General features: G+C 41.4%; 2 protein-coding genes across 16 annotated transcripts in view; both read left to right on the forward strand.

Moving 5' to 3' along the window:
• Positions 1 to 14,947, forward strand: part of PTBP3 (polypyrimidine tract binding protein 3) — a 55,231-nt gene extending 40,284 nt beyond the window's left edge. For 11 of the 12 annotated variants that reach the window (XM_031609770.2, XM_090131074.1, XM_090131071.1 and 8 more), the window contains 7 exons: positions 1,276 to 1,353; positions 2,089 to 2,174; positions 5,788 to 5,821; positions 6,443 to 6,535; positions 7,082 to 7,298; positions 8,311 to 8,388; positions 9,098 to 14,947. In XM_031609770.2, coding sequence (XP_031465630.1) covers positions 1,276 to 1,353; positions 2,089 to 2,174; positions 5,788 to 5,821; positions 6,443 to 6,535; positions 7,082 to 7,298; positions 8,311 to 8,388; positions 9,098 to 9,230 — 719 coding nt within the window. In that variant the 3' untranslated portion in view covers positions 9,231 to 14,947. The remainder of the gene's footprint in view (positions 1 to 1,275; positions 1,354 to 2,088; positions 2,175 to 5,787; positions 5,822 to 6,442; positions 6,536 to 7,081; positions 7,299 to 8,310; positions 8,389 to 9,097) is intronic. The other variant, XM_031609771.2, reaches the window with a different exon arrangement.
• Positions 14,948 to 22,453: 7,506 nt separating this feature from the next.
• Positions 22,454 to 25,563, forward strand: LOC149912856 (E3 ubiquitin-protein ligase PHF7-like). Of its 4 annotated transcripts, XM_090131575.1 has the most exons (9): positions 22,454 to 22,678; positions 22,876 to 22,967; positions 23,055 to 23,156; positions 23,317 to 23,441; positions 23,621 to 23,783; positions 23,872 to 23,978; positions 24,195 to 24,308; positions 24,469 to 24,587; positions 24,726 to 25,563. In XM_090131575.1, the coding sequence occupies exons 1-9, from the start codon at positions 22,627 to 22,629 to the stop codon at positions 25,478 to 25,480; spliced, it is 1,629 nt and encodes a 542-aa protein (XP_089987701.1). In that variant the 5' UTR covers positions 22,454 to 22,626; the 3' UTR covers positions 25,481 to 25,563. The 4 variants fall into 4 exon arrangements, with proteins under 4 accessions (XP_089987701.1, XP_089987699.1, XP_089987700.1 ...); XM_090131573.1 differs by having other exon boundaries at positions 23,872 to 24,308; XM_090131574.1 differs by having other exon boundaries at positions 22,598 to 22,967.
• The last annotated feature ends 2,333 nt before the right edge of the window (positions 25,564 to 27,896 follow it).

The following is a 27,896-nucleotide window of genomic DNA, read 5'->3' on the forward strand; positions in this document are numbered from 1 at the left end:
ATGCATCAAATTGTTCCAGATCTTTCTGCATTAGTTCTGTTTGACTACTTTTACATGTATGATTTTGGTATCAGTGTGCAACATGCAGATCTCATTGGCAGAATGAAAGCTCTTTATCTCTTCATTAACATTTCCATTATCATTCTTGGACTGTGAATAAGTGATTCGTATCTTTATTCATATCTTTATTGCCAGAACTTGTCAGCATAATGCACACACTGGTGTATTATGAAGAACACAATGACTTGCTTTGGTCTGATGAATGTATTCCATTGTTTGTATTAAAGGTGCTTTGACACTACAGATAAGAGGAGGTGTAACATTATGCAATATTTATGAGTACTTGATCTACGGTGTCTCTTTCATTTTTTGTTATTGTGATTCATAACTGATGCTTCATATGGTGCTGTATTATTTGTATCGACCATTTGTTAGTGAGCATAGCTTACTTTTAGTCAGTGATGAAAGTTTGAGTACTAAAACACTGCAGATTTGTAGGTTTCATGTACTGATTATGTGTGTCCTGATTTGTTAAAATAAAAATCCAATAGTCTAGAGCGCTAACATATGAAAGAATCCAGAAATCAAGCTTGCATCGAAGACTATTTTGTTACCCAAGGTAGTGCTTAACTCCACATAGTAGCATGAAAGCCAGTGAGTCACCTTTGAAGCAAGATCTTTCTACACAAGTCTATTTAGCAGTTGTAAAACTAGCAGCTGCTGGTTTTTTGATGTATTTATACTAGAAAGGTGCTTCTGCTTGAAAAGAAAAATATACTTTAATAGCTACTATAATTCAGAAACTCAGACTGGTTTGGTTGTTTAATTATTTAGCCCATACTTCCGCACAAATATCTAGGAAATAGTGATATCTCATCATTGTAGAACATTGCATGATTTACTTCCAGAAAATTTCTAGAATGTATTTCAGTTTTATTAACAAAAAATATACTTAGCAAACACTGCACCGCAGATGTCTTCAATGAATACTAATCTATGCTGGGCTTTCATTGTCAAATTTGTCGAAATTGCATTTTAGAGAGGGACACTGAGAGACATGTAATGTTAGACTTAAGAAGTGACTAAAAAATGTAAACACAGAAATGTGGATTTCAATTAGAAGGGTTTTTTTATTTTTATTCAAACATTTATAGAAGATGTAATCACAGATGAAAGTGAGAATAGCAGCGCTGGCAGCTGTCTCATTCCTCAAGTCTCTTCTGTTTTCCAGGAATGTCAAAGCCTCTGTTTTAATTAGATGTCTTCTATTACTAGGGTCCGAAGGTATCATCTTCCAACCACATGTAGCGACTGGTGGATTTGGCCCATTTGCATACATTCCTCAAGGTGCTGGTAATGTTCTATCTTCAATTTAAAAAAAAAAAAAAAAAAAGGCAAGCAAAGAACCAAACATGCATGCACCAAACAAACAGACAAAAAACCTAAAGCCATCAGTGCTTGCATTGCATCTGGGGCTAGCAGTCTATCAAATACACCTGGCTTCAAAGTGGTGTGTTTTAAGTGTAGCAGTCAGAACACATTTTAGTCATTCTGGTTCTCTTTGTGTATCATAGCACTCAGTAAAATTTCTTGCCGTAATAAAAAACTTATGTTGATATAATTTTTAATTTAATAAATGAAGAAATGTAATGCTTTGAAAAAGATTAGCTGCAAGAGAAGAAATTCTAAGTATCTATTTTTCTAAGAATTGAAAGTTCTCTTTGACATTCAAAGGTAAAAGGGGAAGTCTCTTTTCTAAATATAAAATGAGAAGTAAGTAGTCTTCTAAACATAGCAATCTTTTTCTTTCTAGCACAGGATAAACTCTGGGCTGCGATTTGTATCCCCTTTTTAGTGGATCTGTTGCTGTGGCTCAATATTACTTTATCATTAGAAGGGAAGTGCATTTTGCTTTATTAATCAGATACTAGGAAATACCTTAACTTCCAAACATTATTTTTATTGACGATCAAATTTTTTGAAAAGCCTAGTCTGCTTTTGTCTTCTAAAATGTCTCAAGTGAAGCTGTAAGTACAATTTCAGATCTTTCAATTTCACCTCTACCTGGAGTACTTTCTTTTCTTGCAGTCACCACATCTGTGACATCTGTACAGATGAGTAATCCAGGTGTTCAAGGAAATTCTGTTTTACTGGTCAGCAACCTCAACCCTGAGGTAGGTTTGATCAGTAGTATTGATGCAAGTGACTACTTGTACCAGCTGCCAGAATCCTTACTGCAAATTAACTTTAGTTGAAGCAACAAATGAGCAAAATTCTATGCTGATAATACCAAAATCTGTGCATTACTTATGGAGCAGATCATCTTGAGGGAGATCACACGGCATGTGCAGGACAACCTGGAGATCAGGCCCAGCCAGCATGGGTTCACCTAAGGCAGGTTCTGCTTGACCAATCTGATCTCCTGTGATGAAGTGACCTGCCTGGTGGATGAAGGAAAGGCTGTTGACATAGTGTGTGTAGATTTCAGGAAAGCCTTTGACACTGTCTCCCACAGTATTCTTCTGGGGAAGCTGGCAGCCCGTGCATTGGACAGGTACACTCTTTGCTGGGTAAAAAAACTGGCTGGAGGGCTGGGCCCAGAGAGTGGTGGTGAATGGAATTAAATCCAGCTGGTGACTTGTCACAAGCAGTGTTCTCCAAAGGTTGGTTCTGGGGCCTGTCCTCTCCAATATTATTATTGATGATCTGGATGAGGGCACTGAATGCACGCTCAGTAAATTTGCAGATGACACCATGTTGACAGGAAGTATCAATCTGCCTGGGGGTGGGAAGGCCCTACATAGAGATCTGAGCATGCTAGCTAGCATCCTACTTGGCCAGTAGGATGAAGTTCAGCAAGACCAAATGCTGAGTCTTGTTCTTTGGCGACAACAACTCCAGGCAATGCTACATGCTTGAGGCAGAGTGGCTGGAAGGCTGTGTAGAAGAAATGGACCTGGGGGTATTGGTTGATGTTCGGCTGAACATGAGCCAGCAGTGTGCCCAGGTGGCAAAGAAGGCCAATGGCATCCTGGCTCGTAGCAGAAATAGTGTTGCCAGCAGGAGCAAGGAACTGATCATCCCTCTGTACTCAGTATTAGCGATGCTGCACTGAATATTGTATTCAGTTTTGGACTTTTCACTGCAAGAAAGACATTGAGGCCCTGGAGTGTTTCCAGAGAAGGGAAAGAAAGCTGTGAGGGGTCTGGAGCACTGGCCTTATGAGGAGCAGCTGAGGGAACTGTGATTGTTCAGTCTGGAGAAGAGGAAGCTCAGGTGAGACCATATCACTTTCTACAAATACCTAAAGGGGGGTTATGGCAAGGTGGGGGGTTAGCCTCTTCTCCCATGTAACTAGTGATAAGACTAGAGGGAATGGCCTCAAGTTGCACCAAGGGATATTCAGGTTGGATGTTACAAAAAAATTCTTCTCCGAAAGAGTGGTCAGGTGCTGGAACGGGCTGCCCAGAGAGGCGGTGGGGTCACCGACCCAGGAGGTGTCCAAGAAACACTTAGATGTGTTACTGAGGGACATTGTCTACTGGGAAAATGTTGGTGATAGATGAAGGGTTGGACTGGGTGATATTAGAGGTCTTTACCAACCTAGGTGATTCCATGATTCTAGGATCTCTGTTTTTGTTTGAGCAAATTTCCATTACTGATAAAGCTTAAAAATTCTGTTCAGCAGTGAAAAGGTTCTAAGCACAATTTACTTCAGGAAAAAAAATAGGTTAGTAACGTAATGGTGAGTTTGTAATTAGTGAACTGTCTGAGGTTACACATGCAGAGTAGGGCTAAACTCTTTGATTCCTCAGTGATATTACAGTTCTTAAGATGCCATTTTATCATTAGAAAAACTAAAGAATTTTTCATTTGATACATGAGAAGTCAGAGAAACCGGAGGGAAGAGAAATAAAGATGAAACCATGACAAGTTACTTTTTTTTAAAACATTGGTAGAATATTCCTTGTCTTTCATCCCAGAGCAGAGGAGGGAAGGCCTTATGCAGCTGCAGCTCCTCACATGAGCTGTGTCAGAGGAGGTCAGGGAAAGGCTGTGACGCAGACGGTGGTGGGCATGGCAAACTCCCCAGGGCAGGGGCACAGCCCTGAGCTGCTGGAGCTCAGGGAGCATTAGGGCACTGCTCTCACACATAGGATTTGGGTTTGTGTGGTGCTGTGTGGAGCCTGGGGTTGGAAGGGACCCCCAAGGACCACTGGATCCAACTCAGGATATTCTGTGATTCCAGTTTGGTAAGCTTTCTCAGACTGAAGAGGAGGGGCATGGGTGTCCCTTGGTATGGCATATCTATAAATCCATTTTTTAACGTCAATAAATATGTACATTCACTTTTCATAGTACCACGTAATTGTTTTTTTCTCCTATGCATTCACAATAAAACTGCAAAAGGACAACTTGGGTAGTTACTTTTTACAGTGGTTTGTTTTATAGCCTTGCACTTGTTACTCAAACTTTACGTAATAATCTATACTTAACTAGAAGCAATCTACATCTCTTAGTAAGCTTTAGAGAGGCTATAACATAATATAGAGTTTTACTTAACTGCTGATAAGCAAGTCTACTAAAGTAATGTAAAACTCTTGTTTTATGCTCTCATTGGATACACTTAACCATAAATGAAATTAAGAGTTATTGTCAAAATGGAAGTCGTTCATATTTCAAAAGCTTAGAAGTCTGTTTACCAATTCCTTTAATTTTTAAGTAATTGCTGTATTTCATACTTTTTTCTTACTAATAATTAAATTTCACATTAACCATAAAAAAGCTATAGATTCAGATTGTAAGACAAAGCAATTACACTGTGTTTTGTCAGTGTATCTTATCAAGTAATTACAGATTTCTGATGAGCTTTGTACAAATAATTATTTAAGATGATTCTCTGAGCCGCAAGAGGCTGTGCTTTTTCAGAGTAAGGATATGTGAAACAGATCAAATCTTTTTTTAGGAGTTTGCTGCTTTACTTAATATTAATTCTATCTAAGAAGTTACCATTTAGATCTTTATACTGCAATGCATAATACAACATAAATTTTTAGTGCTCACTACAGGCAAAACTCTTGTCTCAGCTGAATAAAGTTTGGGTTGATTAGAGTTCAAATTCTCTTCTTTGGTGACTGGGGAACTTTGTACATCAGAGATTTTTCATTAAATCCTGAAGAAAAATTACTTATTTCAGGCTTTCTTTTCAAAGCTTTTAATCAGACAAAATTTAATTATCACTCCATATGTGCTTCATGTATAAACAATTAAATAGTGTGCATATTAGTAACGTATGGTCACAGGGACAAAATTTAAAACAAAGCAAATACATGTTGCAGCAACAAGTTCTAGTTTTTTAGGTGGTATTTGCAGTTCAGAAAAAACAAATGACTTATTGAATGCTCTTTTCTACCTTTAGCGTAGCAAATTGCTTTGATTTATCAGTGTATGAAATGCTGTCTTAGAAAGCTTAGAATAATTTCAAGTAATTAAGCCACTTAACATATTAATAATCTCTCCAGCATGACAGACTCTCAGTTTTGAGTGGTGAAAATGCATGAGCTGAAGTGTTAGCCTGTTTATGTATTTGATATGTGCATAATAAATATGTATTAACAAGAATGAATATGCCCTAGTTGCTGATGCAAAATACTTTTGGTGAAATGGTTTGATGGTATTTGTACTTAGAATCTCTCCCATTCTTTTAGTTTTACCATGTGCTTAAGGTCTAGGTTTCTTTATTTGCCTGGCTTTAAAAATAATACACTCATTTTATCATTTAAACAGGCCATCACACCACATGGACTTTTCATCCTATTTGGTAAGATATGTCAAATATACCTTTAGAAACTACAGAGCTAGAGTTCTTTTTATTTAAGTAGCAAATGGTGATTAATTAAACTTCAGTTTTTCTGGTTTTGTCCAGAAAATGCACAAGAGAATGTGCTGGTTTTAAATGACGGTCTTTTGAGTCAGTGTCTGTAAGACACAGGTACCAAAAAGACAGAATTGTTGAGTTTCAGAAAAATTTCACTGTATGCTCAGGTTTCTTCACTACAAAGAATGGCAAAGCAAAGTAAGATGGAAAAGCAAAGGTTGTCTTGGAGGAAGTGGGCTACAGAAATGGCATATTTGTTATTTGCAGGGAAGAATATTGACATGGTAATGTTTTAATACTCCTCTGTTGAGAGGACTTTTAACACTTGCACTACTTGACAGCTGAACATAAACATGCAATTTTATCACTGAGATCCTACCTGTTGATGTGTTTTTTCCCCTATTTCTGAGCCTCAAAAAATAATATACAATAGTATATTTCATATTAATGTTCTAACCAAGCTGTTTAATGAGATGATTATTCTTTGTTAATTTTAGTGAAAAGCAACAGACTTGCACATGTGCTTTTTGTAGTAATACAAATTTTCTTTCTGGATTTTCATAGGTGCCTATGGTGATGTGCTTCGTGTGAAGATCATGTTTAAGAATAAAGAAAATGCTTTGGTTCAGATGGCAGATGCAACCCAGGCTCAAATAGGTACTGATTTTAAAGGCAGTTATGGTCCTAACTATCATGAATATGATAAAGCTCAGGAATCTGCCTTCTGTCGGTGGCTATATTCACCTAATTAAATCCATCATTGTGAACTCTTCTATATATGAACTTTTGCTTTCAAATGTTGACATTGATTAGCTTGCTTTCATGTAAGCAAATGGTTTTCCTGTAGTGGCTTAAAAACAACCCTGCAAGTCTTAATCTAATAAATGTTTCTATTAAAAATTTGTACAATTTTCCAGTAGTTTATCATACTAAGTCATACATTTTTCATGTATCTTATCTTATTTCTAGCTATTTAAGAATAATGCCATTTTTATTTCCATTGCATTTAGACTCGCACTTGTTAAATTGTAATGATATGAAGGGAAAAAAACTTAGCCCACTTTGTAGAGATGGAGCTTGCTGTTTAAATTGAGGACATGAAATCTGACACTAAATAGAAGGCAAGAGCAGTATCTAAAGAACCATTTTTAATTCCTCTTCGATCATCTGTTTTTGTGTCCAAATGATATTTCCATTGGTTAGCTATCAGCAATTTGAATGGACAGAAACTTTATGGGAAATTCATCCGTGCAACTCTTTCAAAACATCAGAATATTCAACTCCCTCGTGAAGGAGAAGATGACAATGGTCTGACAAAGGACTACAGCAATAGCCCATTACATCGCTTTAAGAAGCCTGGCTCTAAGAACTTCCAGAACATCTTTCCTCCATCTGCCACCCTACATCTCTCCAACATCCCGTGAGTACCAATGTGTATGATCTTTGTGGAAAGAGAATGTTTCTTGGGTTGTACTCTTAAAGCTACAAAATCTAAGTGGTATAAGCTGTAAATTTTCTTGATCTTCTGTCTCTTCCTCAAAATGGGTCATTTTGCTGTATAATTAACAATAAGCAAATTGTTTAACTGCCTCTGTTTTTATTGTTAATGAAGAGGATAATGGATTGAAAATCACTGCTCTTCTTGACAAGTTTTAATATATATTTTCTTGAAAAAATGAATTTTTCACATCTGAAGTTCTGTGTTATAAATTTTCATGGAATATTAAAGACATTGCTTTTTGAGAGTTACACTGCATCAAATTTAAGATTAACATTGTTATGTAATGTTGATACAGTTTTTAATCATTCTAGTACTGTTTAAAGAATGGTCTTAACAGTCATTCAGAAAGCTTACAAAAAAAGAGTTATTAAGAAAAAGTAATTAAGAAGCATTTTCTCTAAAACTGATGCAACCTTTTTTCCTTGCTAGAATGTTGCCAACAGTGAAGTGATAGCTCAACATAAGTTTGCACAGGGTTCTTTAGTTCTCCAATTATTCAGAGGAAAAAAAAGGGAGAAAACTACAGAATTTTGTTCAAATAATAATAATAAAAAAAGACATAGGACACCTCTGAGATGACACTTGGAGTAAAATAGACTTTCAAAATAGAAGATATATGAAGTGCTCTAACAGTAATTAAAAGACAAAAATATTTCAGAAGCTACCAGTTAATCTTTACGCTTTCTGAATATATCCAAGGCAGGAATGGGAGAGGATGAAAAGCAATGGATTGTATCTGAAATATTTTTTGTAGCACACTGCAGTGCTAAATCAGAGTCAAAGCTAAGATATTTGAGCTGGGCTTGTGGGAGTACTATTAGATGGTTAAATTTAATTTAGCAATAAGAACTCGTGGTTTGATACTATGCTGTAGACTGTGCTCTTTTACAGGTTGAGAAGATTTTGATTTGTTTTGTTTGTTTTTAAATAGGACTTCTGTTTCTTTTGATGACCTTAAGAGTCTTTTTGCACGTACTGGATCTACTGTGAAAGCCTTCAGATTTTTCCAGTAAGTTCTCATTTAAAAATGCTGTGAAATCTTTCATCCTGAAAGATGGCTAACTGCTTTTTGGAGAAATTCCATTTGTGTATAACACTATCTATAGGCAAAAGCTTAACAGCTTGTGACAATGCTTATGCTAATTCTAATCTTAAAATTTTAAGTGATTAAATGAAAATATGATGCTAGCATAACTAAATGGAAAATATTTGACCTTTTGATAAATTCCACGTGTTCAAAGTAGGTAAATTTTAGGAAAGTGAATGTAACTCTAACTTCTTTGAAAAGATGTACAAGATTTGTACGTGTAAAATGTCAAGTAAACGATTACAATGAATCTGTTCTAGCATTCATTAAGATATCTTTGCTATATTATTTGTGCATGATCACACCTGCTAGAATCTCATATAGAAAGACAATACCAGTGTTTTTCAGAGGGTTTTAGGCATATTTGGATGGTGTGTGGTTTTTTTTTTTTTTAATACAGTGTTATGGAAGAATGGCATGGCTGTAGATTATCAATCAGTAAAATTCAGTTCTGTTGTTTCCCTGTTTTATGAGGTGTATGACTAAATCTATTTCTGTCACTGCGCCTGCATTTTGTGTAGGAAGAGCTGTATATGATGTGGCTAAAAAAATATTTGCATCACTTTTTTGTGTGTTGATTACTACAATGACAATTTGATTCTGATTAATAATGTTATTTGTCGTTCTTCAGGAGAGATTGCAAAATGGCTCTTATCCAGCTGGGCTCTGTGGAAGAAGCAGTTCATGCTCTCATTGAACTTCACGATTATGACCTAGGAGAAAATCATCACCTCCGAGTTTCCTTCTCAAGATCTACAATTTGACTTTTCTGCAAACATTCCTTTTAAAACTGCATTGCAGTTTTCTTACTCTAATCAAGTAGAGACTGAAGTAGCTGTGACCAATTCTGCTCTTAAAAGAAAAATCTCGTTCATACACACAGCAAAGAATTAGGGGATAATCTTTTCTGATTTCAGCTGCCAGTATATGATCAAATCTTATTCATCAATAAAAAGATTAAATTTCTATAGAAATATTTATCATCAAGTTTCCTATTTTAATTTTACTTTTGAGAATATATTTTGAATTTTTGTTTCAAATTAGCCTTATGAAATATTTTAGAGTGCTTTTTCAATATACCAAACTGAGAATGTTTCTAACAAAATGGTGAATCCACTCTACCCATATTAAACACTGATTTGAATGTGAAATAGCACTTGGCTTTCTTGAAGAAAAAACCAAGCGCTGATTGCAAATGCCCTCTGAACAGTATTTATGTTACTAGAGTGTGTGTTCACACTTTGGCAAATCCTTACGATAGCTTTTTTAAAACATAAATGTTGTGCTGTTCATATGGGTTAAATTATTAGAGGAAAGGCAGTGCCTTTTCTTAGTGGAGTAAAAGATGTTTGACAAGTTTCTCCAAGCTGTAACATTAGAGTCTTAGCTTGACTTCATCCTGGAATGGAAGTCTGTGTTATTTTACTATGAAGTGGTATTGTGTAATAGTATTTTGAAGAAAATAAGAGGAGAAAATAGTCCTGATTTCAAAGAGTTTTTTACATTTCTTTAAAGAATAAAATGTTTACAATCTTATAGAAAATATTCAGGTCTGTGATGGCTTAATGAATTTTTAAGAAGTTATTTTTGGTAAGGTCATCTTTGGGGATGAAAAATGAAACCTCAAGAGTTTTTTGTATCAATATAGTTACTGTGTATTTACTTAATTTCTTATTATGTGCCTTACTGTGTGCTTATGACACAACAGCTTTGAGTTTTATCTGAAGTATCTTGAAAAATGTATTGCAGGCTTTTAAAATTCTTTTTTTTGTCTTGTAAATATTTTCCTAACTGCTACTTTTGTGTTTCCTCCCCATCCCCAGTAATATTCTAACTTCTAGTCTCTGGTGCTTTAGTATAAAGATAAGGTAGAGGTGGAAATTAAGTTTAAAACATTAATTAAGTTTAAAGCAGAGTCCTGTAGGCCTCTCTGAATTTATCTGGTTACAGTTGTCTGATACCTGTATTTGGCTAAAAAAAAAAAAAAAATTATTCCCAGAAAAATGCACAAAAAACAAACAGACAAAATAAAATTATACATAAAGGCAAAAGAGCAAACACCACTCCAGTTTCTGCAGTTTAACTTCCTGAGGGATGGTGTTTCAAATAATTCTTTTTCAGGTTCTTGAGTTTACCATGAAAAGCAGTCTTTCATTTGTCAAAAAGTTCAATACTGAATGTCCATTTGGAGCTGTGATGCGGTTAGATTTTGTATAGAAAGTTAAGAACATTGCTGATTTCTGTCATTAAAGAGTTCTTTTTTCTTTTTAAGGGCTATTTGTTTTCAGAATTTACCGAAAATACATCACTTTTTAAAATGTGACATATCACATTTGCTTGTTTATAACTACTGGAGAATTTTTTGCCACTCATTTATTTTGTTTTTTAACAATTTTTATTAGTTGTAGAATTCCTCTTATCTTTCCAGAACAAAGGTATAATTCTGGAAATATCTGAGTATTTTGGAGTGAGCTTCTTCAGACTGTTACTCTGAATGACTTCTGTAAAAATCAGTGATGTACTAGCTTGCCTTGCTTTAATGTCTGTAACTTGACTTGCAACAGCTAATCATACTAAAGAAGGTTCTGGGTCTCTAAAATAAACAAAAGCATGGCCTTTTGACAGTAAGTAAAATGCTGACTATGTAGGTAGCTATAGTAGGTTCTATTCAACACAAGTAAATAACTTTTCAGAATGTTATATTTAATGGAAAGCGAAATGCTTAGGAATAACAGACAATGTTATCTTTGGGATTTGAGGTACTCTTCCCATTTTCCCCTCTTTGAAATGACTGATTCAATTTAGTGAACTGTCAACCTTTTTTAAAAATAACTTCAAAAAAAGAATTGTAAAAAAAGAAGTGAAAGAAATGCAGAATCAGAGCTCCCAGAGCAACCTATTAAAAATATCATCTTCATGTTTTTAGCAAAGTTCCATGTTGTAAAAGCCTTGTTGAAAAGGTCCTGTCTGCAAATGAACAGGATACTTAATTTGTAATTCATGTCTATGTTTAACCTTTTTAGCTGTCACTCTGATAATAGTTAAAGACAGTTGCTAAGAATGTTCCTTGTTGCTGCACATAGTGGTTTGTTAATATTGGGACATTATTCATAATGTATGATTTATCACTTTTTTAATGAACTACAGCTAAAGGGCAGAGGAATCGTATTAGACCTGAATGTAATTCTAAAGCAGAGAAAAGGAACCTTAAATTTGAGAATGAATATTGACACACATAATATTAGTATGTGTATGCCATATCACGTTATACATGTATACAAACATACAAATTACATGCCCTTTTAATTTGTGTAATCTAATAATACTTAGTGCTAATACTTAAACAAATTTGAAGGGATGAGAATGTACAGCATTCTCACAGAAAGAGAAGAAATAATCTTTTTATTTTGTCTTAATGTTAGAATAGAACTAATGTCAGCTCTGAACTACTTGCAGTTTGAAATGGAGGCCTACAGTTTAGGCTGCCAGAGATTTACAGATTTTTAATATAAGAAAAATCTGGATAGTAGATTTTTGTGATCTTCTGTTAGTTTTTTTGGTTTTTTTCTTTTATTATATATTTCTCCTGTATCTTTTTGTCATTTTCTCTTGTTATCATTGTTTCTTTAATTAAATAACTCTTGTCAGATTACTTGCAAATTTATGTATTTCTCAGACTCTGCCTCTTAAAGAGATCTGCTTTTACAAGTGCAGACAAGCCTCAAAAATAGCTGTACATCTTAATGTTTCCTTAACAGAATGATGGTACTAGATAAGGCTAGCCTATCTTATTCAGTATTCTGCCTTGAATAATTAATTAAAAGCAAAAATCTTACTATAATGCACTGTTAGTGAAGGATGAGGACAAAAGGAGTAATTCTTAAGCTGTGCTTGACTCATCAATGCAAAAGCACTGTTGCACTCAGTTTGTGAATCTCTAAAGAATATATGAGCTCAGAACCTCTGAGAAGAGCAGGCTTTATTTTACAGATTCTTACACTGATGCATGTTAAAAATGAAGTTCTAAGGCCTTAATCTTACCTCTCCCTGGGATTAGGGCCGGCCACTCTGTCAGAGATATTCCTACTATCCCACCTAGCAATATGTTGCCTTTTCTATAACAGCACAACTTCCTGAAAGATTCTGGCTTCATCCTCTCAATACAATGGTATTAAGTTATTAAATATAGGTTATAATTTCTTTAATATAATTTCTGTTTAAGTCACTTGTGAAGCCTGTTGTAATGTGTAACACAGAAGTTGTACTCTAAAACACTAGTGGTTAAATTCACAGCTACCAGAAGTGGATGAGGGTGGAGTTCTCTGCCTTTGTGTTTTTTAAGTCAAAAATCAGCCCTGGGTTACTTCCAACTCCTACTTTTGTTCAGTGGCAGCACATTGATTCAAAATGTAGTAAGGCATTCTTAACCCAGGAGAAACTTGGTGGCTTTTCAAATGACCTGTAATATGTTGCCTAATAGTAAAGCTTCAGCTTCTATGAATTTCTTTAAATGCCTTGGAACATCAGCTGAAAATTTGAGTTTTAGCTTGACTTGGTTGCGTTGTCTGCTGGTATTGTCAATTCTATTTTTTGTGCTCTGAGGTAGATTTATGTCTTTTTTGTGCTTCAGTTATTCCACGGATCTGAAGAGACTTGCCTATATGACACTTTCTGTTTACAGGTGGCAAACCTGTTTGTATTCAAACTATTTAACCATGCTAAAAAAAACAACAGATTCAACTTCCCCTCCTCAGATTCGTTAATTTTAAGTCATAAAATGATACAGATTTTTTTTTTCTGTTAAGGATGCAGACCTATTCCTTGTCATTGTATACAACTAGCATGTGCTGCTGTTCTTCAAATGCTTTTAACTTTTGACTTGGTATGTTTTTATCTAAAGCAGATCTATCACACTTAGAGCTTTTACTGTTGTGCTGGAAAGATACTGTTCAGATTACACAGTTTTTCTTTTATATTTAACAGTCTTCTGATGATTTGTTTGCTCTGTACTAGACTGTTGACCTGTTCTTTTAAAAGAAAATCCTAACGGTTGGGAGTTGTGAATTATTTCATGAAAGAATATTCATGATATTCTTTCTCAATTATTGAGAATAATGGAAATATTCTCAATTTAATACTGTGTGAGGTGACTGCGATATAACAAAGCGGGACCAAAGTTTATGTGCCTTCAGTAGTCCTGTGTGTAGGGTTTTCTCGTATCTACTGCTCTTTCATGTACAATAAATACTCTATTCCTTTCCCCTGGAAATTGTATATTTATATTGTTAAGATAGAAAGTTGTCCGCTAACTGTACAGGCAGTCAGTTACAATTTCAGTACAGATTTAATGATAAAATTGCCTTCACTGCTGCAGGTTTGGGTTTGTATTTTGGAGGGTCATACCACAGAATGGCAGAATCCAAGTGTAATCCATGTATTTCCAACCTGAATAGTGACAGTAGTTTGTGTTTGGAGCAGACCCCAACAAGGGGTCTTGTGTAGCTGAAGGCCCTTGACACTTGCTATGAAAGCTTTTACATTTGACTAATGTCATCTTATTGCTGTAAACGTTCTTCAGTTCCTGGAAACTGCATTGCTTATGAAGAGTGGGAATCTAACCACTTAGTCCATTTTAAGCACTTTCCAATTTTCCTTGAGCATGTTATCTGCTTTCTGCAAAATTTCACCCTAGAACTGCAGCAGCAGACAAAAAGGGTTACTAAGCAAGCCAATTCTTGCATCAGAACATCACCTCATTTTCTGACCAAAGACTGACTGTACTGGTCTGAGTGATACATTATGTGTAAACTTTTCTCTCAAGTTCCTTTTGGAAGGGAAAAGCCAATGCGAAGTGGCCTTTACTTGCTGTTTGTTGATGAAACACTTAGTCCATAAAGAAAATGAAATAGATTGTAATGTGAAACAATACTGTAGGCAAGGGGTTAATGGACTACCTTTAGTATTGTATCTAAGACATTCAAAAGCATGGCTAGGAATTGTTGAAATTCCTTCATTTACATTATCTGTTCACAAAAGTCCATTTTCAGATTATAAAAATGTTGATCTAACACAAGAAAATAATGTAAATATTTGTAACATCTTTAAAAAAAAAAAACAAAAAACTGGTAAAAATGGGTTTGGTGGGCAAATGAAAGTGTAAAATGGTTTCATATTAAAAAAAAAAAATCAATTGTCTTGTATGTTCTAATAAACAACAGTACCAGCTTTCACTTGTAAAGCAGCTTCTAGCATTGGAGAAAAAAGATTCTATGTTTGCTAATGTAATATGTACAAAAAAGATGTAATATTAAAAAGAAACCCTATTTTCTAATTGTGTAATGCATGGTTAGTTTGAATTTGTTTTGCTGCAATATATTGTTTCATTGAAGTTCACGTATATGCTGATTAATTGATACCTATACCTAATTCCCTAACTCTAGTTGTTGTAGCATGCCTTTTAATAAATGTCATTACATCTGCACTCTGAATTTTTCCTGTGTTCTTGTCTATTGGTTTGGGTTTGTTTTCTCATGCAACTAATAATTTTCCACTTTTTTTTCCTTTTAACATGCTGTTTCTTAGGCAGCCATGGCTGCTATATCAAATGTATTTTGAGAGCACTAATGCACATCCTCAACAATAGCTGAAGTTAAACAGCACCTGAGCAGAGTAGAAATGCTCATTTTCAGTAGGATGAAAATAACAACCCTGAGCTATTTCAGTGGTGGAAGACTACTTCATTCTATGAGGCAGAGATGAGACACTTCAAGCCCTAGGGTTTCATCAATGAGAAATGTTTTGTTTTCACTTTAACATGGCTGTGCTCTTTTATAGCCACAGGAATCAACTCTGTAACTCTTGCATACAGATTTCTAAAACTTAAGTACTGGCTGAAAAAGATGCTCTGCTTTTAGCTTCCTCTTTCTCAACTTTCTGGTTGCTTCTCTTCCATACTGCCTGCTTGTCCTTCTGTGTGCTACACAACAGTAATTTGGATTTAGGGCTGATACACTAAAGGCTAAATACGAGTATTGAAGTGATGAGGGGAATGCAATGCCCCTTTGCTGAGCTAAAATTCTCAGCCAATCCGGCAAATATTTGTCTGCTACAGTGTCTAAGACTAGCAGATCTTGAAGAATCAGAAGTCTCATAGGTATACTTAATGACTGTCTGAGTCTCAGTGTTCTGGTGGAAATCCAGAGCACTGAACAAATCTAGTGTAAATTGTGCTGGTATTGTATGAGAAAATTAGCAAAACTGCCCAGTCATAATAGGGACAGACTTCTTTGAGGTAGTGATTTCACAGCGTAGATGATTGAGAACTCTTGTCCTGTATTTGTCCTACCCCTTCTTTATCAAAGAATTCACATCCTTAAACCAAACTTCCTTTCTGATGTTCAAGAGTTGATCCAAACTTTTTCTGCAAAGTTTGATCTGCCTGACAAGAGGCATTTGATCTAATAAGCCTTCCAAGAACTTAGATTGCTTGGATTCAGAAACAAAATGAAGCTAGAATGCACTTCAAGACTTCCTTGGTTATACAGCATATGCAAGGCTCTATCTTCTCACACTACATAAAGGATTCTGTCCACGTCTGGAAAATGCAGAACTAAGCTCTCAGGAAGATCAGCTACCTCAAGGTTCTGGTTGAACTAGTGCCTTTCCAGACAGATCATCAGGGAGATTCCAAAATACATCTTTGAAGGAGATTAATGTTTCAGTCTCAAGTTCATGATAATTCCTACTGCTTAAGCTAAGTCAGTTGAACGACGTAATGCTTCCAGGTGGAATGTGTTTCACCTACAGCCAGTTGGTGTTTATATGAGAGAATCTTCACTTTTAATGCGAGCGTTAAAATGATTTAATTGAAAATAATTGAAAAGGACCTGGCGTTAAATGTACTCTGTAAAGTACTGTTTCAGCTGTGGTTTAACAGATTCTTACATGCATGCATATTACATGTATGCTGAAAAATCTACAGTAGCTTTTAAAGAGTTCTCTTTATTTCTTTACTTTTATCTCCAAAGCACAGTTTTGTCTAAAAGCCATGTCCCTCCATGCTTGGGCACTTGGGCTGGCTGAAGGATATGGCATGATGCTTGCAGCTCTGTGGCAGAATGCAGTTTCTGTTTCTACCCTGTGTGCTACCTACTTCTCAAATAATGTTTTTTGCTAATTTTGCTTGGCGAGTAAATGTCACCACTTGTAAAAATGAAGTAGAAGCTTTTTTAAAATTCTGATCTTGCAATAAGAGTGACTTTTAAAGTTTTTTCAAAAGGCAGATAGATCAAGGTAGTTCCTTTGTTCATCGCTATGAATTTTGTGGAAGGTCTGGGCAGTACTGCCTGCAGCTCTCAGTCACTGCAGTGTGGATGGGTAGTGAAGTGAGGATTGTGAGGTCTTTTCAGATTGGGAACATTCAGTTAAGTATGGAGAAAGGACAGAAATCAGCAGGTTTAGCTCTTACCAAAGAATACCAGAACGTCACTGGCTATTTTTTCAGCACTTCTAACCAGTTCTTTCCCTCCACGCCCATTTATCGTTCTCTCCATGTTCAAGTAGCCCAATAGCAAGGTGAGATTCTGTAGCTGTGATGTAAACAGTTCATGAAAATGTCATTTCTATCTATACAGAATTTAACAAATCTGATCAACAAATTTGGAAATATCTTGTAAATTACGTATCTAAGATTCCTCTTTTAAGAATCTGGGAAAGGAGTTTTTCTATTCAGCAGCTCATTTCAAAAGGGTTTTAGTAGCTGAGTACTCTATCATGTATATTGATCATAAGTTGTTCCTACAGTCTGCTTAATTTGCAAATTGTTGCTTTGTGTATTGTTTTCCTTTTTATGTGTGTGTTCTTACGGTGACTGGATAGCTTCAGGTTCTCTCTGGCTGGCACTAATTATCATGTCAAGAGCATAAATTGTTGTAACGTTCACATTTTCCCTCTATGTGTATCAGTAAGCTTCAGAAGCCTTCCTAGATGCACTTCATTGGTCTAACTAGTACATTTTAATAGGAGCTTGATCCCAATTTTAAACGTGTTGAAAATAAGCTTTAAGTTTGTTGATCATAGAATCATTAAGGCTGGAAAGAACAAAAAGATCATCTAGCTGTACCTGTTACTGCAGTGAGTGTCTTCAGGTTTGTCACTTTGTCAGGATAGGAGCTTTTGGTATTAATTCAACCACAGCGATATAAATACTAATAGACAGTACCATGCTTTGTGATGCTAAGCCTTTTTTATGCATAAATATCTTTTTTTTTTTTTTTTTTTTTAAATTTTTCCTCTGGTTGTTTTTCTTTGAGGAAGCTTTTCTACTACCGCCTATCTTTATCTTTAACTGTTACACAGCTGCTTGCTATTCTATGCGTCATAGATTCGCCTTTATTTTATGGAAAGAGTAAACAGATAGGAAAGATGAGTTTATATAATCTCATCTTAATTTTGATGAGCAAGATTTTAGTCAAGGTACTTGAAAAATATTTTCATGGTCACTATGAAAACTCATATAAAAAATAAAAAAAGATAAGCACTAAATTATTTCTGAAAGATCTGACACAACCATCAGATGTTAGCAATGACATCCTGTCTTGCCTGGGATATCTTAGTTGCTTACTGTCTCATGTAATCTAACAGGAAAATTGCTGATAATTTTGCAGGCCAATCATACAGATGAAGATTCGGAATGTATGTTGAGAAATTCTGCTGAGTAATATTGAATTTTATGCCTTCCAAAGCCCAGGATCCAATCTAAATATACATACCTGTTCATTTAACCTCCCAGTGTTGGGACCATGTCATCAGCCTAACTATAAAACACTCTCTGCTTATGGCTTGGGAGACTGGGAGGAAGTCTAAAATCCCTTACAAGGATTAAACAGTGTGCATTAACAAATAATATGTTAACAAATAATATGTTAATGCACACTGTTTAATCCTAAAACAGTTATAAATCGGGATATTTGATTTATGTTACTCTACAATGATCATTGTATCATAGAATGGTTTGGGTTGGAAGGGACCTTTAAGATCATCTAGTTCCAGTCTCCCTGATTCCTCGCTCTAGACCAGGTTGCTCAAAGCCCCAAAAGGATGAAGTATCTGTATTTCAAATTTGTCTGAACTAAGTAACTATGGTAATTATAATTAGATAGTGAAATGGTATATTGCATAGCAGAAAAAAAAAAAAACAAACTTATTATTTAGTTACCACAGTCTTGCATTATTTGAATCTCAAGTTCTTCTGATGTACTTAAAGTTCCTCAAGAAGGCTAGAAGAGTATTAAGTGGGAGTACCTCACTAACAAGGCTGTGTATTAACTGTATGTTACCCACATCAAAGTTTCTTGCTCAGCGAGGACAGTTCTGTTTGTTCATTGATTTTCTGTATGCTTTTGTCAGTAAAGCTTAAATTTTTGTGCGGGCTTTTTTTTTTCCTACAAATTTAAAGGTTACAGCTGGCAGTGTGTTGTAATACAAACTGTGTTTACTTGCTCAGGTTATGCCTTTTTTGTGTGTGTGTGTGAGTTTAATTTTTCTGTTTCCCACTTTGTGAGCTTTGAGAGGAATATTGTATGTAGCAAACACCAATTGCTGTGCTCCTTCTACAATACTAAAGTGCATTTTAGTCGCAAAATCAGAAAAGTAACCTAGGAACAGCAGTTTCTGATGTCTCAGATGTTTACTAACAACTTTGGCCAGGTTAAGAATGGCGGAATCTTCTGGAATATAAGTAGTCCATGCATTCCTCAGGAAGTATTACCAAGTTTTAATTGTATAGCTTAAGATTTTGATTCCCAGTATTAAACATTTATTACAGGTCAAAGTGTTCACTTTATGCATAACTGTATTTAGTATAAGTGAGAGCTGAATTACTTTGAGTTTTTAAAATATATACATATTGTAGTTCTGAATAAAACATACGCTCTAAACTATGTATTCCTAATTTGAGATAAGCTCTAATGGACAAATATAGTTCAGGGACTATTAGAAAATGCACAGTTAATTTGCATTCTACTTCCAGTACATGGAAAACTACAGTGAAATGCTCAGACTGTCATTAAGGGACATGTTTTCTGTATGAAGAATTAAAAAATGGAAATATAAGGGCAGAGTAGGTTGTTTCTAGCTGTAATTTCCAAGTTGTAGTTACTTTAATTTGGGCATAATAATACCTCTATGTGCTCCTGTGCTTTCAACACGCAGATATCTTGAGTGTCTTTCTGCCAATAATGCTTTGCTTTTTCAAACATTTCACCAAAAGTAAGCAATAGCTTCCACACATTATTATTTTCTTCTTCCTTACAACTACTTGCACTGCTTCTGTGCTTTTATCACAGTCAGGACTTCATAAGACAAGTTACAAAAAACCCTTCATTTTCTATCATTTTTGGAAGCTTAAAAAATGTTATCTGGGGTGACTCCATGATTCCCTTTTTTGTATGCTTTTCCTTCAGAAAGAACTGAGGAATTTGTCTCACTAGGTCTAATTCTACAGGAAAAAAAAAAAGCACCTCTACTTAAGAGGCATATATTTTTCATGAAGGTATGATGTTCAAATGCATTTAGCTTGTTTCTTACTTATTATGCCATCTACAATGACATTTTCTGCCTAAATTTTCAGACTAAAGCAGAGAAGATTAAAGAATAGTTTTATTTATTTATTGTGCTCAGTATTTATTTATTAAATTCTTGTGCTCAATAAGCACTTTGCCTCAGTCTTCATGGGTGTCCAGGTTCCTTCCATCTGCCAGGACCCTGAACGTCTCGGTGTGGGTGAGAGGAGTGGATTCCGTCCCACTGTAACAACGGAATGAGTCCGAGACATCCTGATGAAACTGAAGGTATATAAGTCCATGGGGCCAGCTGATATCCATCCTAGGGTTCTGAGAGAGATGGCTGATGTGGGTGCCTAGCTGCTCCAAATCATGTTTGAAAAATCATGGCTGTCGGGCGAAATCCCCAGTGACTGGGAAAAGGGAAACGTTACTCCCATTTTTAAAAAAGGGAGAAAGGATGACTAGGGGAACTCCAGGCCGGTGAGCCTCACCTCTGTGCCTGGGAAGATCATGGAGCAGATCCTCCTAGTCACCGTGTTAAGGCACATAGGAGACAAAGAGGTGATGCGAGACAGCCAGCATCTTGGCTTCACCAAGGGCAGATCGTGCCTGACCAGTGTGGTGGCCTTCTGTGATGGAGTGACAGCAATCGGTGGATGGGGGAAGGGTGATGAATGTATCTTCCTAGACCTCTCCAAAGCCTTTGACATGGTCCCTCACCAAATCCTTCTCTCTAAATTGGAGAGGTATGGTTTTGAAAGGTGGACTATTCAATGGATTAAGAACTGGTCGGCTGGTCGCAGCCACAGGGTTGTGATCAGTGGTTCTATGTCTGGGTGAAAGCCAGTCACAAGTGGTGGTTCTTGGGACTGGTGCTCTTCCCCACCTTTATCAGTGACACAGATGATGGCATCGAGTGCACCCTCAGCAAGTTTGCAGACAACACCAAGCTGAGCAGTGCCATCAATCTGCTGGAGGGAAGAGAAACCACCCAGGGAGACCTGGACAGGCTGGAGAAGTGGGCCCCCGTGAACCTCATGAGGTTCAACAAGGCCAAATGCAAGGTGTTGCCCTTGGGCCGGGGCAATCCCAGCTATTTCTATAGACTGGGGGAGGATCTCCTTAAGAGCAGCCCTGCGGAGAAGGACTTGGGGGTCCTGGTAGACGAGAAGCTGGACGTGAGCCAGCAGTGTGCATTTACAGCCCAGCTGTCTATCATCTGTGAAACCTCACGGAGAGCAAGAGAGATGCCTGAAGGCTGGAGGATAGCCAATGTCATTCCAATCTTCAAAAAGGTCAGGAAGAAGGACTCAGGAAAACATAGGCCAGTCAGGCTCACATCCATCCCTGGGAAAGTGTTGGAACAACTCATTCTGGATATCATCTCAAAGCAGGTGGGGAAAAAGAAGGGTTATCCAGAGTAGTAAACTTGGATTTACTACACAGACATCATGCCTGACTACTACCGTGGTAGCCTTTGTAGATGTCAAGACTGGCTGGGTAGGTGCCTTAGTAATCCGGCTTAACGCTGGATCTGACAGGTGTTTTGAATCGCAGGATCCTGGGATGGCTTGGGTTGGAAGGGACACTGAAGTCTATCAAGTTCCAAACTCCTGCAGTGTGTTGGTTGCCACCCACTAGATCAGGCTGCCTGGAGCCCTGTCCCGTGAGGCCTTGAGCATCTCCACAGAGGGCGGCTCTCAAAGCGTGGGGGCTCTCCCATCGGCGTTGGCCTGACTTCCATGCAGAAGCTGACTTTCACGGTCAGGCTGGATGAGCAGGGATGCTCCAGTGTGACTCCAGGACTGCAGCCCTGGACAAGGGACAGCTCCTCTCCTGTCTCTGGCATGGTGACAGTGCCAGCAGGCCAAAGAAAGCAAACCTCAGAACTTTTCCTGACTCATTTTATATGCAGGCTGAAGGGAATCGCGCCCTGCCTATGCCACTTTGCCTCTGGGAACTGTATAAGGCTTGGAGCCTTGATGTGTGAAGACATGGATCGGAAAGGATCATAAAACCCACCCAACCCCAAGTGCCTGCCATGGCAGCGCTGCCACCCAGCAGGTCAGCTTAGAACAGGGCCCTGTCCAATACGGCCTGGAGCGCCTGCACGCACAGCTTCTCTGGGCAGCCGTGCCAGGGCCTCACCGCCCTCCGAGTGAGGAATTCCTGTCGCAGTTCACCAGACCTCCTCTTTTCTCAGGTCAAAACCTTGCCCTGTCACCATCAGGCCATGCAAAGTCGGTCAGCACACACACACTAGAAACGCTGGCCGTGCTGTTGACCCGCAGACCTTTATTAGACTCTGTGCTGCGACGTCCCAGCGCGGGCGCGGTGCAAAAGGCCTGAGGGAGGCCATCCTTGTTCCCTGCTGATGGCAGCACCGGGCCCCTCACCCCACACTGCCCATAGGAGCCACCGCCCTGCCACGCCCTCAGCTCCGTGAGGCGGTGACCGTGATGTCACAGTGGTGGCCATTGTGACCCGCGGGGCCGGGAGCAGAGCAAAGGCTGCCGGGCTGGGGCCCTGCTCATTGCGGCCTGGTGAGGCGCGGAGAGAGCAGGGACTTTCTTGACTCTCTCGTTTCTTGCCGTCGATGCCGAACATGCCTGAAGGAAAAGAGGAGGCCCCCAACTCTGGGGAGCCAGGTGAGAGCCCCAGCTTGCACTCTGGCTGCCCGCTGGAGCTGCTGGGCCTGCAATGCCCCCTTTCCCTTCACCCCCTCCAGCCCTGCCCCTCAGCCGGCACGGCAGGCACGGAGCAGGCCCTGGGGACGGCCCCCAGGAACTCCCGGCCCTGCCAGGTGCTCACCGCTGCTCACGGTTGCTCTCTCCTTCCTCTCCAGTGTGCGTGCTGTGCCGCCGGGCACAGGTGAACCCGGACATCTGTGGGCAGATGTTTGTCAGCGGTGGGCTCTGTGCCCACGAATTCTGCTTGGTGAGTTCCCGCAAGGGCTAGGGCTCCTGCCAGGGATGCTCCCTTCCTTTCCGGCCTCACGAGATCCCGCTCTTTTCTCTCCTACAGTTCTTTGCCAATGGCCTTTTAGAATGGAGATGCCCAGTGGGGGGAATTTTTGGCTTCCCCATTGGCGCCATCCAGCACACAATCCAGGTGGCAAGCCAGAAGGTGAGGACCTGAACGGAATGGGGAGCTTGGTGCCGGCAGAGGCTCGCACACAGCAGACGAGCCTTGTCTGCCAGGCAGCTCTGCGCCCTGCCCGGAGAAGTGGGGCTGGCCGTGGAGCCCCCGAGCCCACCGCTAACAGGGGCTGCTCTGCTCTTTCCAGCACTGCTTTGTCTGTGGCAAGAGGGGAGCTGCCATCAGCTGCGCGGAGACAGGCTGCGAGCGCAGCTTCCATCTGCCCTGCGCCGAGGACGGGGAATGCGTCACGCAGTACTTTGGGCGGCACAGGTAGGGGCTGTCAGCAGCAGCCAAGCTGCCGTCCCTCCCTGTTGCTCCAGGGAGGAACCCGCAGCGACACCTTCCAGCCTCCTGCCAGAGCCAGAGCCCGGGCCTGGCGCTCTTTCCTGGTCCTCTGCCCTCCTCACAGCACTTCTCACCATGCCCATCCCTTCTGTCCTCCTGTCCAGGTCCTTCTGCTGGGAGCATCGCCCTCGGCAGGCAGCGGAGGCAGCTCCATCGCAGAACACCATCTGCGTCATCTGCCTGGAGCCCGTGGGGGACAGCACGTCCTACCACACCATGGTGTGCCCGGTGTGCAAACAGGCCTGGTTCCACCGGGGCTGCATCAGGGTAGGAGTCCTCTCTTCACCCTGTGGGCACGGCCGGTGCTCAGCAGCAGCCAGCCCCGCTCACGCTCACGCTTGTGCTTCTCCTACAGAAACATGCCCTGCACGCTGCCACCATGCGCTTCTTCTGCCCCGTCTGCGGAGGAAAAACACGATTCCGCTCCCAAATGAGCACGCTGGGGATCCAAATCCCAGTCAGGTTGGTGTCCTTCTGCCCGGCTACGCAGACACTCGGGCACAGGTGCTGTGCCTGCCCAGGAACTGCCCCTAGCCCTGGCAGGCCATCCTGCGAGCACTGGTCTCAGCTTCATGGAGAAGCTGGGAATGAGCTCAACGGGCATGAGCAGAGATGCCCTGAATCTGCCTCATGCCTGGGGCACCCGGGACTCATCAGATTCCCCCTCTCCTCTGGCAGACGACCATCCTGGTGGGACGATGCAGCATACCAGCTGCTGCGAGAAAGGCACAGCCGCTGCGATGCCGCAAAGTGCCTTTACCTAAGAGGCAGGGAGACGGCACAGGAAAAGGGGTGAGTGACCTCCACAGTCCTCTGGGGCTCTGCGTGGGATCTCAGCCTCACCACAGGCTTGGAGGTGTCCTTGGAGCAAGACAGAGCACCAGAGCCATGCCGGCTGCTCCCTGCCTTGGCGCGCTTTGTCCTCACACCCACAATCCGTTTGCTTCCCCAGGTTCTGGCAGCTGTTCATCTGCAACTCCTGTGGCTCACAAGGCACGCACTGGAGCTGCTCCTTCTGGGCCATTGACAGAAGTGGCTGGGAGTGCGACACCTGCGCTGGTGCGGGCACCGGTAAGAGGCACAGAGCCGCGTGCTGCGGGACTGGGGCCGGGCAAGGCCTGGCAGCGAGTGCTCAGAGTGGCCTTGCCACAGTCTCTCTGCCCTGGGGCTGCATGTTCATCCTGCTGAGCTTCCTGTCTCCCCTTACAGCCTCCCGCACCAACTCCGAGTTTGCCAGCCCCAGCACTTCCAGCCAGGAGGTACCGGTGCCTTCCCCCGTCTTCACAGGACCTGAAGACATCAGCTCTGGTCCTGCTACGCAGGCAGCATCCAGCTCATCCTGCAACTCCCAGCTGCCTGAGCTCAGTGCCCAGCCCACAGTGCCGGAGACCGAGCAGACAACCCGCTCACATCCATCTGAGGAGCGGGACACATCTCAGCAGCGCCGAGGACGTGGCGGGAGAAGAGGGGCACCAGCTGCAGGCGCTGAGACCTGCTCCCAGAGCCCCACCAGACGGGGGACCACGCGGTCCTCCAGAACCTCCCGCGCACCTGCGGCCACAAATCGTCCCAGGCAGCGGGAAACCGGCCGCACAAGAAGCCGCTCCCCGTTGCGAGGCCGGGCCTCGGGCTCCCAGAGACGGCCCCAAAGACAACGTGGTGGGAGCCGTGCAACACCCCGAGGTGCTCAGAGCAGCACCCGCACCTCGGCCAGACCAACACCATCAAGGTCCTCGAGGGCTTCCCCGCTGCCTGCACGCAGGAGACAACAATCCAGGCAACGAGGGCGGGCCTGCACTCGAAGCCGATCCCCAGTGGGGCGTCGCGCTTCAACTTCCCGCAGCCGGCCCCGACGAGGCCGTGGGAGCCGGTCCAGGCAGCGCGGACCAGCCCGGGCACGAAGCCGCTCCCGGGCAAACCACCAGAGAAGACGGCCCCACAGCCAGTCCCGAAGACGGCGCTGATGCAGCCGTGTCCCATCCCCAGGTGATGGCTGTGGTCCCAAGCGGCAGAGGAAATCAACCTTCAAGAGAGTCCACGCATACCACCTTCATCTTTCAGTGGACCAGCCCGGGCACAAAGCCGCTCCCGGGTCCAACATCAGAGAAGACGCCCCCACAACCCAAACTCCCAAAGACAGCGCGGAAACACCCATGTCCCATCCCCGCGTGACGGTTGTGGTTCCATCTTTCAAAAAAAAATACACCTTTAACATACTCCCCACATGTTGGCTTCTCTCTTCTCTGCTTGTCCTGCGGTAGGCAGTGTTAGGAGCTGAGACCACGGGGTTGTCTTCTCCCCAGCACCTTCCCAGATGGTTGTCGTGGCCTTATCTTTAGATCTATCCGACAGCATGCCCACAGGCCCACAGGCAGCATGTGCGCAGCACCCACAGCATACTGCAGCAGCAGGTGCGGTAGCTTGTGCAGGACGGCACAGAAATAACTATCAGCAACTATCGAAAATAACTTCAGGGCTTGTGGGTGAAAATCAGGGATCGGTTCAGTAAAGTGCTTCTTGTGGTTGGGGTCTGCTAGAGGCTACCTGATCGGGGGAGCCTGCTGACGAGGCCTTCTTGCTTCAGTGCTGGAGATGTCGTGTTCGTGGGCTCTTGTCCTGATGGGGGAATTCAACCACCCAGATCTCTGCTGAGATAGCAGCACAGCAGGTGGCAGACAATCCAGGGGATTCCTGGAGTCTGCTGAGGATTACTTCCTCGTCCAGGTACTAGGCAGACCGACCTGAGGTGAAGCCCTACTGGACCTGAAGCTCACCAGTGCAGAACTGAGTGTTAGAGAAGTTAAGATTGGAGGCAGCCTGAGCCGTTGTGGCCATGCCCTTTTGGAGTTTGTGATCTGGAGGAGTGCAGGCTTGGCAAAAAGCAGAGTCAGCACCCTGAACTTCAGGTGAGCAGAATTCCAGCTGCTCAAGGAAATGCTGAATGGGATCCCCTTGGGAACTGTCCTTAAGGGTATAGAAAGAGAATGCAGCTGGCAGCTCCTTAAATACACCCTTCGGCCAGCGCAAGAGCTCTCCATCCCCCAGCAGAAGAAATGGAGCAGAGGAGACGGACAACCAGCATGACTGAGCAAGGACCTGCAGCTAAAACTGATAGAGAAAAGAGAAATGTACAGGAAATGAATGCAGGGTTGTGTAGCCTGGGAAGAATATAGGAACGCTGTCTGCATGTGTAGAGATAAGATCGGGAAAGCCAAGGCATCAGTGGAACTGAACTTGGCAAGGGATGTGAAAAATAACAGGAAAGAGTTCTACAGGTATATAGGCAGGAGCAGACAGACCAAGGAGAGTGTTCCCCCTGTAATAGATGAGGATGGAAAAGTGGCTTCCTCAAACATGGAAAAATCTGAGGTGCTCAATAAGCGCTTTGCCTCAGTCTTCATGGGTGGTCAGGTTCCTCATGTCTGCCAGGACCTTGAACTTCTAGGTGTGGGTGAGAGAAGTGGATTCCGTCCCACTGTAACAACGGAATGAGTCCGAGACATCCTGATGAAACTGAAGGTATATAAGTCCATGGGGCCAGCTGATATCCACCCTAGGGTTCTGAGAGAGATGGCTGATGTGGGTGCCTAGCTGCTCCAAATCATGTTTGAAAAATCATGGCTGTCGGGCGAAATCCCCAGTGACTGGGAAAAGGGAAACGTTACTCCCATTTTTAAAAAAGGGAGAAAGGATGACTAGGGGAACTCCAGGCCGGTGAGCCTCACCTCTGTGCCTGGGAAGATCATGGAGCAGATCCTCCTAGTCACCGTGTTAAGGCACATAGGAGACAAAGAGGTGATGCGAGACAGCCAGCATCTTGGCTTCACCAAGGGCAGATCGTGCCTGACCAGTGTGGTGGCCTTCTGTGATGGAGTGACAGCAATCGGTGGATGGGGGAAGGGTGATGAATGTATCTTCCTAGACCTCTCCAAAGCCTTTGACATGGTCCCTCACCAAATCCTTCTCTCTAAATTGGAGAGGTATGGTTTTGAAAGGTGGACTATTCAATGGATTAAGAACTGGTCGGCTGGTCGCAGCCACAGGGTTGTGATCAATGGTTCTATGTCTGGGTGAAAGCCAGTCACAAGTGGTGGTTCTTGGGACTGGTGCTCTTCCCCACCTTTATCAGTGACACAGATGATGGCATCGAGTGCACCCTCAGCAAGTTTGCAGACAACACCAAGCTGAGCAGTGCCATCAATCTGCTGGAGGGAAGAGAAACCACCCAGGGAGACCTGGACAGGCTGGAGAAGTGGGCCCCCGTGAACCTCATGAGGTTCAACAAGGCCAAATGCAAGGTGTTGCCCTTGGGCCGGGGCAATCCCAGCTATTTCTATAGACTGGGGGAGGATCTCCTTAAGAGCAGCCCTGCGGAGAAGG

This window comes from Phasianus colchicus, chromosome Z, assembly GCF_987193195.1.
Source record: "Phasianus colchicus chromosome Z, bPhaCol1.hap1.1, whole genome shotgun sequence".
NCBI classification, from domain to species: domain Eukaryota; kingdom Metazoa; phylum Chordata; class Aves; order Galliformes; family Phasianidae; genus Phasianus; species Phasianus colchicus.